This window comes from Rana temporaria, chromosome 8 (genome assembly GCF_905171775.1).
Source record: "Rana temporaria chromosome 8, aRanTem1.1, whole genome shotgun sequence".
In the NCBI taxonomy this organism is placed as follows: Eukaryota; Metazoa; Chordata; class Amphibia; order Anura; family Ranidae; genus Rana; species Rana temporaria.
Genome location: NC_053496.1, coordinates 155,965,134 through 155,978,433, shown reverse-complemented (window position 1 = coordinate 155,978,433; position 13,300 = coordinate 155,965,134). Strand labels below are relative to the sequence as shown.

The following is a 13,300-nucleotide window of genomic DNA, read 5'->3' as shown; positions in this document are numbered from 1 at the left end:
TGATCTTGAAAGCAAGCACTAGGCACATTCTTCCCATTTTCTTACTCTGTCTCTCTGAGCCTTACCATTCCAGACATAGATGCTGTTGCCTTCGGGTGAATTGAGGACCAGCAGGTAGGTGTCCCCAGAGTGAAATACACCATGACTCTCCTCTGGCACCGAGATCAGCTTCATTTTTTCAATGCGGAAAATGTGGAGTCCCTGTTCCGAAATGGATTTAGGGAAACAAAGATCTCTGCAGTAGAGGAAACAATTTAAATGGCAAAGGTTTATGTTCATTCCAAAATGAAAATGTGACTATTAATTAGATACTGTATAATGAACATAGCGTATTTTTATAATGGCTTTTTTTTGTCTCCATCATGCATACCTACTCTCAAATTTCAGCCATAATTCCCAACTGTCCTCCTGGGAATTCTGGGTGTTCCCACCCACCTTTGTGTGTTCCAGCTCCTGTTACATTTGCTAGAATAAAAAATGATAAAAACCGAGCAAGGATGTTGGGAATCCCTTGAAATAAGCACTTGGATGTACTTTGCAAAGCTGGGAACTCAACACAGAATTTACCAATCCTCAGGAGCTAGAAGAAACTGACAAGTGGTTTAAGGCTCCAGCAGCCACCAAACACTGAAATTCACTGTATATATTTATTTTTTGGGTGGACTGAACTTTAATAGCCGATCAATTTACATAGAACAGTCTTTCTAAGTTTGAGTAATTGTCAATTCTCTGCAGTCTTTTGGATCCTGGGAGAGCCCAATGCAAAAAACACAGGGAGTGTGCATAGCTGGAAACTCAGCGAAGAGAACTTATCAATTCCCCCCAAAAATAACTCCCTAGCATCCACCAAACACTGAAATATACTGTATACATTTCTTTGAGTTAAAGGGTTCATGTAAGGGTTTGGTAATTTTAGGGTTTGTATTATTGTGAGAATTACTTTTTATATTAGGGACAAATAGGCAAGTTGAAATGGATTGCAGTTTACTGAAGACTACAAATAAAGCAATTGTAGATTTAATAGTCAATTTATTCACATAGATTTAGAACAGTCTTTCCAAGTGGGAGTAATTGTCAATTATCTGCAGTCTTCTGGATCCTAGGAGGACTCCACTGCTGGACATCCAATAGAAAGTGTCCAAAACCCCTAGCCATTAACATGGAAAGCGATTGATATAGATTAGCAGTTTGGGCTTTTAGATTCTTTTTTTTCTACAAATAACTCAGTGGTTAGTTAGGCATGGACGGGGGAGAAGTCCAGAGCTCAGTTTACAGGTGGAGCATGGCCCCTGTGTAAGCTCAAAGTTGCTCTGGCAAAGTTTACACAGGGCCAAGTATTTGTTTTCATCCCCAAGTGACAGTTCTGGGACTGGCAATTGGTACCACTTAAATAAAGCCATCAACACAGGTTTTACTTCCCAATTCAATCATTAGGATGATGAGTGCCAACAGGGGTACATATGGCACAACCAGATACAACTGATATGAGCACTGAACTGTCATTGCAACTTAAATTACAGACTTATGCAAAGTTACTCTTTCGCTACACCAACAAATGTTACAGCATTCCTAACAAAAATTGCGAAAGGGCAACCAGGAAACCAGATACAATTAGACAGGGTAGGCTTTGTGAATATAGGCACCCTCTACACTCCCATGACATTGTCATAACAGACAAATGTTAACTTCAAACATGTTTGCTGTATATTGCACTAGGCTTTTCATCTAGCCTATAAAATGATTTAAATGGTTTTCAAACACCACTAAAAAAAGAGATGAGGCAGTATAATAAAATATCAGAGGGATGAACTGAATGACAGTGGTGTGTCTTGCCTTAACTATTTGCACTAAAAAGTGTCTCTCTTTCATTTGATGAAGTTGAAAAGGTATGTACTCTGAATATATGGCTTTGAATGCCACTAACCACGTGAGCTGTACTCAGTAGCCCCTGGGTGCATACTGAATGAATACGGTTTATGTATGCTTAAATGAAAAGTAATTACAAACAAAATGTTCTGAAACTTTGCAGTCAAGTGAGGAAACTTAGAACATTTTCGAAACTTAGAACTCTCTTACTTTTATAGAGAGAGTTTGAAGGAAGAGTGCCAAACAATTTTTACAGTGCAGAAATTACCGCTATTTATTTTTTAAAAGATGTTTGCATAAGATATGGTCAATGTGTTTCATGTCGTCTAAAGAACCCCCCTTTATCAGCTTTAAAACTTTCTTTCTGAACTTGAAGTCTGGATGATGAATTGATCTATATTTGAAATAATGTCAAGGGTGTACAGCCTGTTCAGTTCCCTGGCCTAAGTTGCGGATAAAGCCCTGAAGAACCCCTACAAAAATTCTCATCCATCAAGCCCACTGATAGATCTTGTATTTTAGAGAGCTGTCCAGGTTCTATTATGGTTCTCTTCTGTGGTCTAGATTCTGAATGCTTGGTCTTCTACTATAAAGGCCTTGAATGAAATGAATGATTCTCATACCAAAAAGGCAACTAGGTAGCATTCCAAAAATAGTGGTAAAGTCCAAGTAAGGAAGTCCATTTATGGATAAAAAAATGTCTAAACAAACCAATGCTTCCTCAGGGGTATAAAGATAAGCTTTATAATGCTCATGGGTGGGATTGCTCAAATAGCTGCTTTGGCAGGTTTTGATTAATGTCTGTCTCACCACCAGAGACCCCCTTCCCCTTCTGTTTAATATGATAAATATGCATACATTTTTCATCATGCAATCATATCCAAAAACTTGGATGCTCAACAAGACAGTGGGCTTATCTACTAAAACTGGAAAGTGCAAAATCTGGTGCAGCTCTGCATAGAAAACAATCAGCTTCCAGTTTTCTTTTGGCAACGTTGAACTGAACAAGGTGAAGTTAAAAGCCGACTGGTTTCTATGCACAAAGGCACCAGATTTTGCACTCTCTAGTTTTAGTAAATCAACCCCAGTGAGTCTCTTAAACAGGACTGCAGACAGTTTCAGTTTAACCTCATTTAACGTTAAGAAGATCAATTCCTATCTTTCACAAACATCTTTGTTATTTTCTTGCGGAAACCATAAATCTAGGCGGAGGAAGGAAGAACCACAAGACAGGAAACAAGGTTGAAGCAGTTAGAAATGGTTCCAGGTGTTAATGAAGCAAAATATACTGTAGAGTACAGAGCACTGGCTGAAAGGAACATTGTTAAAGGGGGACTCCAGTTCAAAATGATAAACCAGGCCATAATAATACTCCACGTCTGAAAAATATTTAAATCCACAATTTTCCCCATGCTACATTGCAGTTTTGCCCTCAATAGTATGACCACATTTTCTAAACATGTTTTTTCTATACCTATGGGGTCTCTGCCCTGTCCAATAAGAGGCAGTAACATGATCTTTAGTTAGCCCTTGGCCCCCCACCTACTGATGATTGCCTACTTTGATTTTAAACCCTTCACTACAATTATCACTAAATTGACCTCCTAAACTGAACCGTGCTAACCCCTCTCCTTTTTTAAAGCACCCCGTCCCGACGAGCTTGCGCGCAGAAGCGAACTCATACGTGAGTAGCACTTGCATATGAAAACGGTGTTCAAACCACACAAGTGAGATATCACCACGATCGAGATCGATTAGAGCGAGAGCAATAATTCTAGCCCTAGAACTCCTCTGTAGATCAAAAGATGCAACCTATAGAATTTTTTAAACATCGCCTATGGAGATTTTTAAGAGTAAAAGTTTGACACCATTCCACGTGCGGGCGCAATTTTGAAGCGTGACATGTTGGGTATTGTTTTACTCGGCGTAACATTATCTTCCACAATATATAAAAAAATTGGGCTAACTTTACCGTTGTCTTATTTTTTTAATTCAAAAAAGTGATTTTTTTCCAAAAAAAGTGCGCTTGTAAGACCGCTGCGCAAATACAGTGTGACAAAAAGTATTGCAATGACCGCCATTTTATTCTCTAGGGTGTTAGAAAAAAAATATATAATGTTTGGGGGTTTTAAGTAATTTTCTAGCAAAAAAAAACTGTTTTAGTCTTGTAAACGCCAAATCTGAAAAACAGTCAAGGTCCTTAAGTGGTTAAAAGAGGAAATAGACAAAAATTTAAGTATTTCACGTCCATGGCGACTAATCAGGACCATGGATAATTTTTTTCCTGGGAGGGGGTCAGCTTTGGAGGAAAAGTGGATGTTTCCACTTGGACTGAATGTGAGGGGAAATCCAAAACTTGACTTAGTATCTGAACAATAATAGAGGGAAAATCTTCCAATGAGGACACTTGTGGTGATAATTGTCTATAAGAGGAGTTCCCTCACTTTGAAGATGTAACATCCTGTTGGAACTACAGAATTCATTGTGCGTGTGATAGTGATGGAACGGTGGTTTGTCTGGTATTTAAATGAGCACTTTGAGCTCGGTTATCCAGTTCATTTGTTTAAACTTTAAAGAGATCTTTGAATGAAAAAAATACAGGTCCCATCTGCCACCACGGCAGATGGACTTCTTGTTTCAATGAACTGCGAGCAGGCTGATCAGCATGCTTGTAGTTTATGTAGTTTTTCTCTAGCTTTGTAACAGAAAGATACGGAGAGATATGGACACAAAGCTAGATAAAGACACTGCAGGAGTCTGACATTGCACCAATGATCTGCTGATCGCAGCTGCAATTCTCTGCAAGCTCCTATAGATAAATGCACCATTTTTTTACTTGCAAAATCACGTGCATTTATTATTTAAAAGGTGAACATAGCCTTTAAGCCCAACGAAAACTAAATTAAATGGTATCCTTTTCTATTTGCCTGGAGGTCAGGTTTAGACTGCTCTTCCTTTAAAAATGTCCTGCTAGTTAATTAGACCGATATCCATGTTCAGCGGTATTGTGGGCACGGTGTGCCATTAGTGATACTGGTGGCTTTTGTTTATGAACACCTGTGTGGGTATCGTGTGTCTCTGAAAGATTCCATTCTATGCAGCGTACCTTGCACTGGGTCCTCCGTACATCTTTAAACTGTAAGAAGAAAACAAAAAACAAAAAAAAAAAGGAAGGGTTATTAGCAAGTTGCATTGATAAACCATTATGACGTGGTAGGACATTTTTTGTGCAATAAACATGTATCATCATTCCTGAATGAACAAGCAGAGACTCTCCTTTACCAGCCAGCCAGTGGTAATTCGGGAATATACAGTGGTTGTCGGAGACATCCCTGATCAGTAAGTCAGTTTGGGTAATTACATCATGAGAATAAGTTCATCAGATGCTGGGGACATTCATTTAGAAATGTTAGAAGAGATGCCTGGATTGCAATAGTTTCCTTTTGAAATGAGCAGCATTGGCAGAGCCTGGCTCCACTGCTCCTCCGGTACTGTTCCCAATCCCATTAGCTAAACATAAGAAAGAAATACTGTATGTTCACCTATCTCCACTAAATGGCATGGGATAGAGGAATCTGACATTTAAGGACACCTGCAGCTTTTTGAATACCCAAACGGTGATTGTATCTGATTAGGTGTAGTCACTGTTGGGCTGACAATCTTCCACCCACCACCTTCAATTTTTATCTTATCCTGTGAGCAATAAATATATCAATAAAGAAGCAACTTATTCTGCTGACACCACTTTCCCATCTTTTGGGACACAGCCAGGGCCGGACTTACCATTGGGCTTGACGGGGCTCAAGCCCATGGGCCCCACCCGATAGGGGGCCCCGGATGGCAACCCCCCCCCCCCCCTTTTTTTTTTTATAATTTTTTTTTTTTTTTATATATAAATATATTTTTTTTATTAAAGGGCTCAGAGGTCCTCAGGGCCCCATGTGGCAACCCCCCCTTTTTTTTTTATAAATGTTTATTTTTTTATTTTTGTTTATATTTTTTAAATTTTTATTAAAAGGCCCAGAGGTCCCCGGGGCCCCGGATGGCAACCTTTTTTTTTATGTATTTTTTTATAAATGTTTATTTTTTTTTTTTTTTTTTTTTTTTTATTAAAGGAAGGGCCCAGAGGTTTCTTTTTTCTTTTTATTAAAGGGCCCAGAGGTCCCCCCTATATATATATATATATATATATATATATATATATATATATATATATATCCCAAAATTCCTGATGGCGGCCCTGCGCATTCCTCCCAACACGCACGGATTCTGCGGGACTTTCCCGCACAGACAGCTTCTTCCCGCAGTCCTGCGAAAGGGTTAATTTTCCCGCACTGCAAGAGGAGGCCGCACGGAAGCAGGAGGAACTGGAGCGGTGTGTGGAGGACTGTGGCTGCTGAAGGGAAGAAAGCCGACAGCCGGGCTAATGACAGTCTGTGGCCCCCGGCTGTCGGCACAGGTGAGAGGCACTCCCCCCCCGCTCAACAACTACACAAACCCCCCCCCAGGAGGAACCGGAGCGGTTTGTGGATGCCTGCTGAAGGGAAAAGAGCCGACACATTCCGTGCACAGGTGAAGGCACCCCCCCGCTCAACAACTTTAATGCGCCCCCCCCCCCGCTCAACAACTATGATCCCCCCCTCGCTCAACATCTTCGACCCCCCCCCCCAATTCTCGGCCCCAGGGGGCCCCTTCAACACTCAAGCCCAGGGGCCCCCCCATCACCCTAAGTCCTGCCCTGGACACAGCGGAATCCTGAGACCGCAGAGCATGGGGTCGTTCAGCTCACTCCACCGAGCATCGAGAGCTACCTTATTCTGCATAGGGACAGTCATATTCGCTGCAGGCTTTTATTCCCTTTTATTCCAGGTTGTCTGATCCCCTTGGGGAGCTCAGCAACCTCACAGATGTGAGTACACCATTGCATTTTACCTTATTATCATGGATTTTTATACAATTATCTATCAAACTACTACGCCATAAGGAACTCTCCTGCGGCCTCTGTCTCTTTTTTTTCTCCTTACCTTTGGGAGGTACCCTAGTTTATATATATATTACCACGCTACAGAAAGGCTTCATCAAAAAAGCACCCAACACCAAATTACATTATTCATGGTTACCATATACTATTTTGGGACACCTAGTGGCAGGCTAGCTAAACTTCTTATAACTGGAAATCACCGATTAGAACTTCTGGTGCTCTCAACCACTTACTTTTATACTTTTATTCTCGCATTCTTGTTCCATAGCTCCCAACTGTCCCTGATTTCGAGGGACTGTCCTTAATTTAGAACATAGTCACCTCTTTCCTCATTTGTCCCTCATTTTGGTCTGATCTATACAGTTGTATATAAAATGCACTAGTTCTCTTTCAAAAAGTGTTTCCCAGTTCTAAACCTTTTATCCCCATTTCTAAACTGCTGTATCTGGAAATTTTGAAAGCCAGAACAGAAATAGTAGTGGTAAAACAAAGGCACTTGTGGGTTTAAATAATATTTTTTTTGTATAATTCTTATTGTAAGGGGGTGTGGCCTATGTCTAATAATTTTGCCAATAGGTGTCCCTCATTCCCATCTCAATAAGTTGGGAGGTATGTTGTTCTGGATCAGTGGCCGAAGTACTAAATCCACAGACAGCCAAGAAAGTATAATTTTCAGATAGAGGTCAGCAAGTAGCAGCCTGCATACCTCTTTTGTAAACGATATCCTTTACATTTTAATCAAATTTAAATTCTTTTAAATCAGCCATCAAAAGGAATGGCTTGAATTTGTGGCAGCAACCGATTACATCATTTATGGGTTCCTATGATGATAATTCCCAGATAATAAAACAGCTGTTGTGAAAAAATGCGGTTGTATTTTGGACTCTGATGTGACACAACGATAGGACTTCTTCTTTTGGCCCCTTCTACAATAATACTAGGATTTTTAAATACAGCTTACCTGTAAAATCCTTTTCTTGGAATACATCACGGGACACAGAGCCATTGATAATTATTTGGGTTAGATAGTCACCACAAGTGATTGGACACTGGCAACCCTAATTACAAGGCGAGTTCCTCCCCTATATAACCCCTCCCATATGGAGAGCATCTCAGTTTTGTAGCAAAGCAATAAGTGTCCCAAAGTTTTAATCCCGAAGAGCTCTGTGTCCTGTGATGTATTCCAAGAAAAAGATTTTACAGGTAAGCTGTATCTAAAATCCTATTTTCTTGTTCATACATCACGGGACACAGAGCCATTGATAATTACTTAGTGGGATGTCCCCAGGGTTGGACTGGCCATCGGGACTACCGGAAGGCCAGTTGTCACTCAGGGGCGTCGGGAGGGGGTGGCTAGAGCCCCGAATGGGTCCCCAAAAAGCCCGGAGTCTCGCCCTGCGTGTAAACATCCAGTGATTGGTAGGCAAGCGGGGGCGTGTGGCCACAGTGAGAGTGGAGCTGTCAAAATGAAGCACTGATGTCGGGGATGGGCGGGCCCAATATGCGGGGGCACCCCCATCCCCGACATCAGTGCTTAGATTTGACAGCTCCACTCTCACTGCAGCAGCAAGCCCCGATTCCAATGTGCGGGGCCCCTTCGTCCAGTACATTTGCAAACACTGCCTGTATACACTCTGACAGTCCGAATGTATACAGGCAGTGTTTGCTATGTACTGGACGAAGGGGGCCCGCACATCGGTATCGGGTCGTGCGGCTGCAGAGTCTGACTGCTGGCTGGGGAGGAAGGTGGTGGCACCCATTGCAACTACTGCACGTGCACTGTTCCAGTGCAGGCTGCAGAGTATCGCTGCTGGAGGGGGTGCATGGTGGGTGGAGTGCAAGTGCAGGGTGACAACAGTGAACCTGTTGAACATCCTGCCTGGGTGTCCTCTTCTCTCCCTTGTAACTCCTCCTTCCCCCCCACAGCCGCTTTCATCCATACAATAACTTTTCAAGTTAAAAAGCCTGTGATTTGTTGCTAGGGGCAGTCCTAGCAACCAATCGTCTGTCTGTTACATGGAAAGTTGAACAGCTCCCGCCTTCTGCTTGGACATGTCGCATCCTCTGTCTTCTCCCTGCTGTGTAAGGTAAGGGAGGGGGCACTGACATAAAGGGAACTGTGTTTGTTGCAAAGAAGATGGCTGTAAAGGATACCAGAAAGGAGGGGACTGTGAAAGGAAGTGGGTGTCAGGGGGGGGGTCAGTGTATGTGTCAGGAGGGGGGGGGGGGTCAGTGTATGTGTCAGGAGGGGGGGGGGGGGTCAGTGTATGTGTCAGGAGGAGGGGGGGGTCAGTGTATGTGTCAGGAGGAGGGGGGGGGGGTCAGTGTATGTGTCAGGAGGAGGGGGGGGTCAGTGTATGTGTCAGGAGGAGGGGGGGTCAGTGTATGTGTCAGGAGGAGGGGGGGGGGGGTCAGTGTATGTGTCAGGAGGAGGGGGGGGGGTCAGTGTATGTGTCAGGAGGAGGGGGGGGTCAGTGTATGTGTCAGGAGGAGGGGGGGGGTCAGTGTATGTGTCAGGAGGAGGGGGGGGGGTCAGTGTATGTGTCAGGAGGGGGGGGGGGTCAGTGTATGTGTCAGGAGGGGGGGGGGTCAGTGTATGTGTCAGGAGGGGGGGGGGGGTCAGTGTATGTGTCAGGAGGGGGGGGGTCAGTGTATGTGTCAGGAGGGGGGGTCAGTGTATGTGTCAGGAGGGGGGGGGTCAGTTTATGTGTCAGGAGGCGGGGGTCAGTGTATGTGTCAGGAGGCGGGGGTCAGTGTATGTGTCAGGAGGCGGGGGTCAGTGTATGTGTCAGGAGGCGGGGGTCAGTGTATGGGTCTGTGATTTTTTTAATATGCAGCATGGCGGGGGGAGGGGGGTAAATGCACTGCCGCTGGTCATAGTAACTGATGTTTTTACCGCCGATAATTGCGTATAGTTTACTGTTTGTGTGTGTGTGTTTGCAAAAATTAAGTGGGCTGGTCTGGATGAAGTCCAGGGCCAAATTTTTGTCCCAGTCCACCCCTGGATGTCCCATAGCAATGCTTAAATTGAGGGGAGAGAGACACAGATCAGAAACATAGACCGCCAATGGGCCAGGTGATCTATACTGCTGCCTGCAGTACACTACGCCCGGAGGCGGCATCCTCATGCCCTCTCACATCTACCTGGTAGAATTTAGTGAATGTATGGACCAAAGACCAAGTAGCAGCCTTGCAGATCTGAGCCATGGAGGTCTGGTGATGCACTGCCTATAAAGCACCCACCGCTCTAGTCGAGTGCGCTTTCACCTGAAATGGAGGAATCTTTTCTAAAGTATAGGCCTGAATAATGACTTGTCGAATCCAACTTGCAATAGTGGAATAAATACTGAAACCACTTTAGGCAAAAAACCTGGGTGAGGACACAAGACCACCCTGTCTTCACGAATAATTATATATGGTTCTCTACATGAAAGAGCCGTCAATTCCGATACCCTCCTTGCTGAGGATATGGCTACAAGAAAAACTAGTTTTTGTCAAAAGAACTAAAGCAGCATGGTGTAATGGTTCAAAAGGTTGTCTCTAAAATAGCCAAAACCAAATTTAAGTCTCATGGGCACACGGGAGTCAGATTCAAGTGCAGCGCTCCCTGAACAAATGCCTGGATCAGGGAATGAGAGGCAAGTATTCTGAAAAAATACCGATAAGGCCGAAATCTGGCCTTTGATAGTGCTCAAAGCCAACTTAATTTCTATGCCTGACTGAAGAAAGGCAAGAATCCTGTTAATTGCATACTTCCTAGGATGCCACCCCCTGGGTTCACACCAGGAAACATATGCCCTCCTGGAGGCTGGCTTTCTAGCATTTACCAGAGTGGATAGGACTGGGTCCAAGAGTCCATGCCTCCTCAGAATGTGGGTCTCAACAGCCAAGCCGTCAAATTTAGACTTTGTAAGGCAGGATGGAATATTGGACCCTGTGAGAGTATATCTGAGCGTAGTGGGAGAACCCAAGGTCTCCCCTCTGCCATCTTTACTATTTCCGCATACCAGGATCTCCTGGGCCAAGCCAGGGCGATCAAAACCACCAGCTTTCTTTCCCTCTTGACTCTCTGAAGGAATCGTGGGAGGAGCGGAACTGGAGGGAACGCATAAATCAGGGAATACTGATCCCATGGAATTGTCAGGGCATCTGACCCTTGAGCCAATAGATTTCTTGTCCTTGACACAAAGTTGTCCAGTTTTTAGTTGAACCTGTTAGCCAACAGGTCTACATCTGGGGTACCCCATTTCTGACATATGGTTTGAAATATGTCGGGGTGTAGAGACCATTCTCCTGAACTCAGTTGCTGGCGGCTTAGAAAATTTGCTTGCCAATTTTCTACCCCTGGAATGAAGACCGCAGATAGGCAAGGAATATGCCCTTCTGCCTAAGAAAAAATGTGATTCAACTCCGTTTGGGCATCCAGACTCCTGGTGCCTCCTTGGTGATTGACATAAGCCACTGCTGTGGCATTGTCGGACTGTACCCGGACAGGACAACCCTGCAGTCTGTGAGACCAGACTCTGAGGGCCAGATGAATTGCCCGAATCTCCAGAATGTTGATGGGCAGGAGCTTGTCGGCTCTGGACCACCTTCCCTGGGCAGATGCCTCTTCCAGGACTGCTCCCCAGCCTATAAGGCTGGTGTCTGTGGTTACAATTAACTGGAATAAAGGATTTTCTTTTTAGCAGATTTTGGGGTAGCAACCACCAATTGAGGCTCTGGCGAACCTGTGGATACAGGTGGCCAGATTCGTCGAATTACATCTAAGATCCGACGGTGTAAGTGACTTACACCTGTCGGATCTACACCGTATCGATGCGAAAATGATTCTAGGAATCATACGCATAGATACCTGGGGCCAAAAACAGAGATACGACGGTGTTTCCTGAGATACACCGTCGTATCTCTTCTGAGAATCTGGCCCAGGATCATTGGAAGGTCCAAGGCCTGGATTCTTCTGTTCCAAGTGGACAGGATGCTGCCCTGCAATTGCCTTGAGTGAAACTGGGCATAGGGAACGACCTTGATTGAGGCTACCATCTTTCCCAATAACCTCATGCACAGACAGATGGAAGGTTTTTACCTTGCCTTTATCACTCAGACCAGATCCTTTACGGCTTTGGCCTTTGGTCTGGGTAGGAATACCCCACTTTGGGACGTGTCTATAATTATTCCCAAATATTCCAGCCTTTTTTGAGACTGTAAGGAGGATTTTTCCAGATTGAGGACCCAGCCTAGGTACTCTAAATACTCCACTGTGCTGCGCACATTGCATTCTAGGCATGTTACGGAATGATCTATGAGCAACAGATCATCCAGATAGGCTGTTACTGCTATGCCCCATGCCCTCAGCTTTGCCAGAGATGGGGCTAGTATCTTTGTGAATAATACCCGATGTGCAGTAGCCAGACCGAATGGAAGGGCCACAAACTGGAAGTGGCTCTGATCTACCGCAAACCTTAGAAATTTTTGTTGTGCGGGAAATATTGGCACATGAAGATATACATCTCTGATGTCTATTGATGCCAGGAATTCTCCTCCCTGAAGGGTGGAGACTACTGAACGGACAGACTCAATGCGGAAGGAGCGAATCCTTTACCCATCACGGCGGGTAGTATTGTGCCAACCTTCAGGTTCATGGGTTCCTTCTTACAGTATCCTCTTACCTGGACCTGTAGAAGACTCTGCCAGAACTTTCCGTGCCACTGTTGTATTAGTACACCAAAGCCTGGATCCCAGACCTCCTCAGAGAGACATTACAGGCAAACCTTGTTTCTTCTTTATACAAGGCCCGGGTAGCATCTTAGGCGTTTAGTATTGGCCCAAGGTATAGATCCAGTTGTAGAGCTCCTAGGTCTCTGCAGAAACCATCAACAGAGCTCTCTTCTTAGCACATGTTCAACATGACCAACCACCTTAGACACTGGCGAAAAAACTGAGGTGCTCTCCATATGGGAGAGGTTATATAGGGGAGGAACTCGCCTTGTAATTAGGGTTGCCAGTTTCCAATCACCTGTGGTGACTATCTAACCCACTAAGTAATTATCAATGGCTCTGTGTCCCGTGATGTATGAACAAGAAATAGGCTTTTGACTCTGAATGAGTCAGATCTGCATGGTCAAAGAAGAAGCATCAGAATGATGAAGGTGCTGGCTGAAAGAATACAAAAAGCCATACAATCTAACGAGAGTGGCAAACAAATGCCCAAGAGTACAAGGTAATTGAATGACAAAATTGATTCACAGCAGATTAAATCCAATAACTTTCAGGGGCCAAACACATTCTCTTCATTAGATGGAGGAGGAGGAGTGGGTTTGGTCCCTGAAATGTTTTGGCTTAATTCTGTTATGAATTCATTTTTATCAATAAATTACCTTGTTTGTTTAGTGCTGTAAAATCAATCATGCAATAATACCTATGTAGCGCCTGTGTACTTTCGTACAGGTCCTA

General features: G+C 44.1%; 1 protein-coding gene across 1 annotated transcript in view; it reads right to left on the bottom strand.

Moving 5' to 3' along the window:
• Positions 1-13,300, bottom strand: part of CAPG (capping actin protein, gelsolin like) — a 75,849-nt gene that overhangs the window by 36,840 nt on the left and 25,709 nt on the right. The window contains exons 2-3 of the mRNA XM_040320980.1: positions 4,973-5,002; positions 66-235 (exon numbers count right to left, since the gene is read on the bottom strand). Coding sequence (XP_040176914.1) covers positions 66-235; positions 4,973-4,995 — 193 coding nt within the window. The 5' untranslated portion in view covers positions 4,996-5,002. The remainder of the gene's footprint in view (positions 1-65; positions 236-4,972; positions 5,003-13,300) is intronic.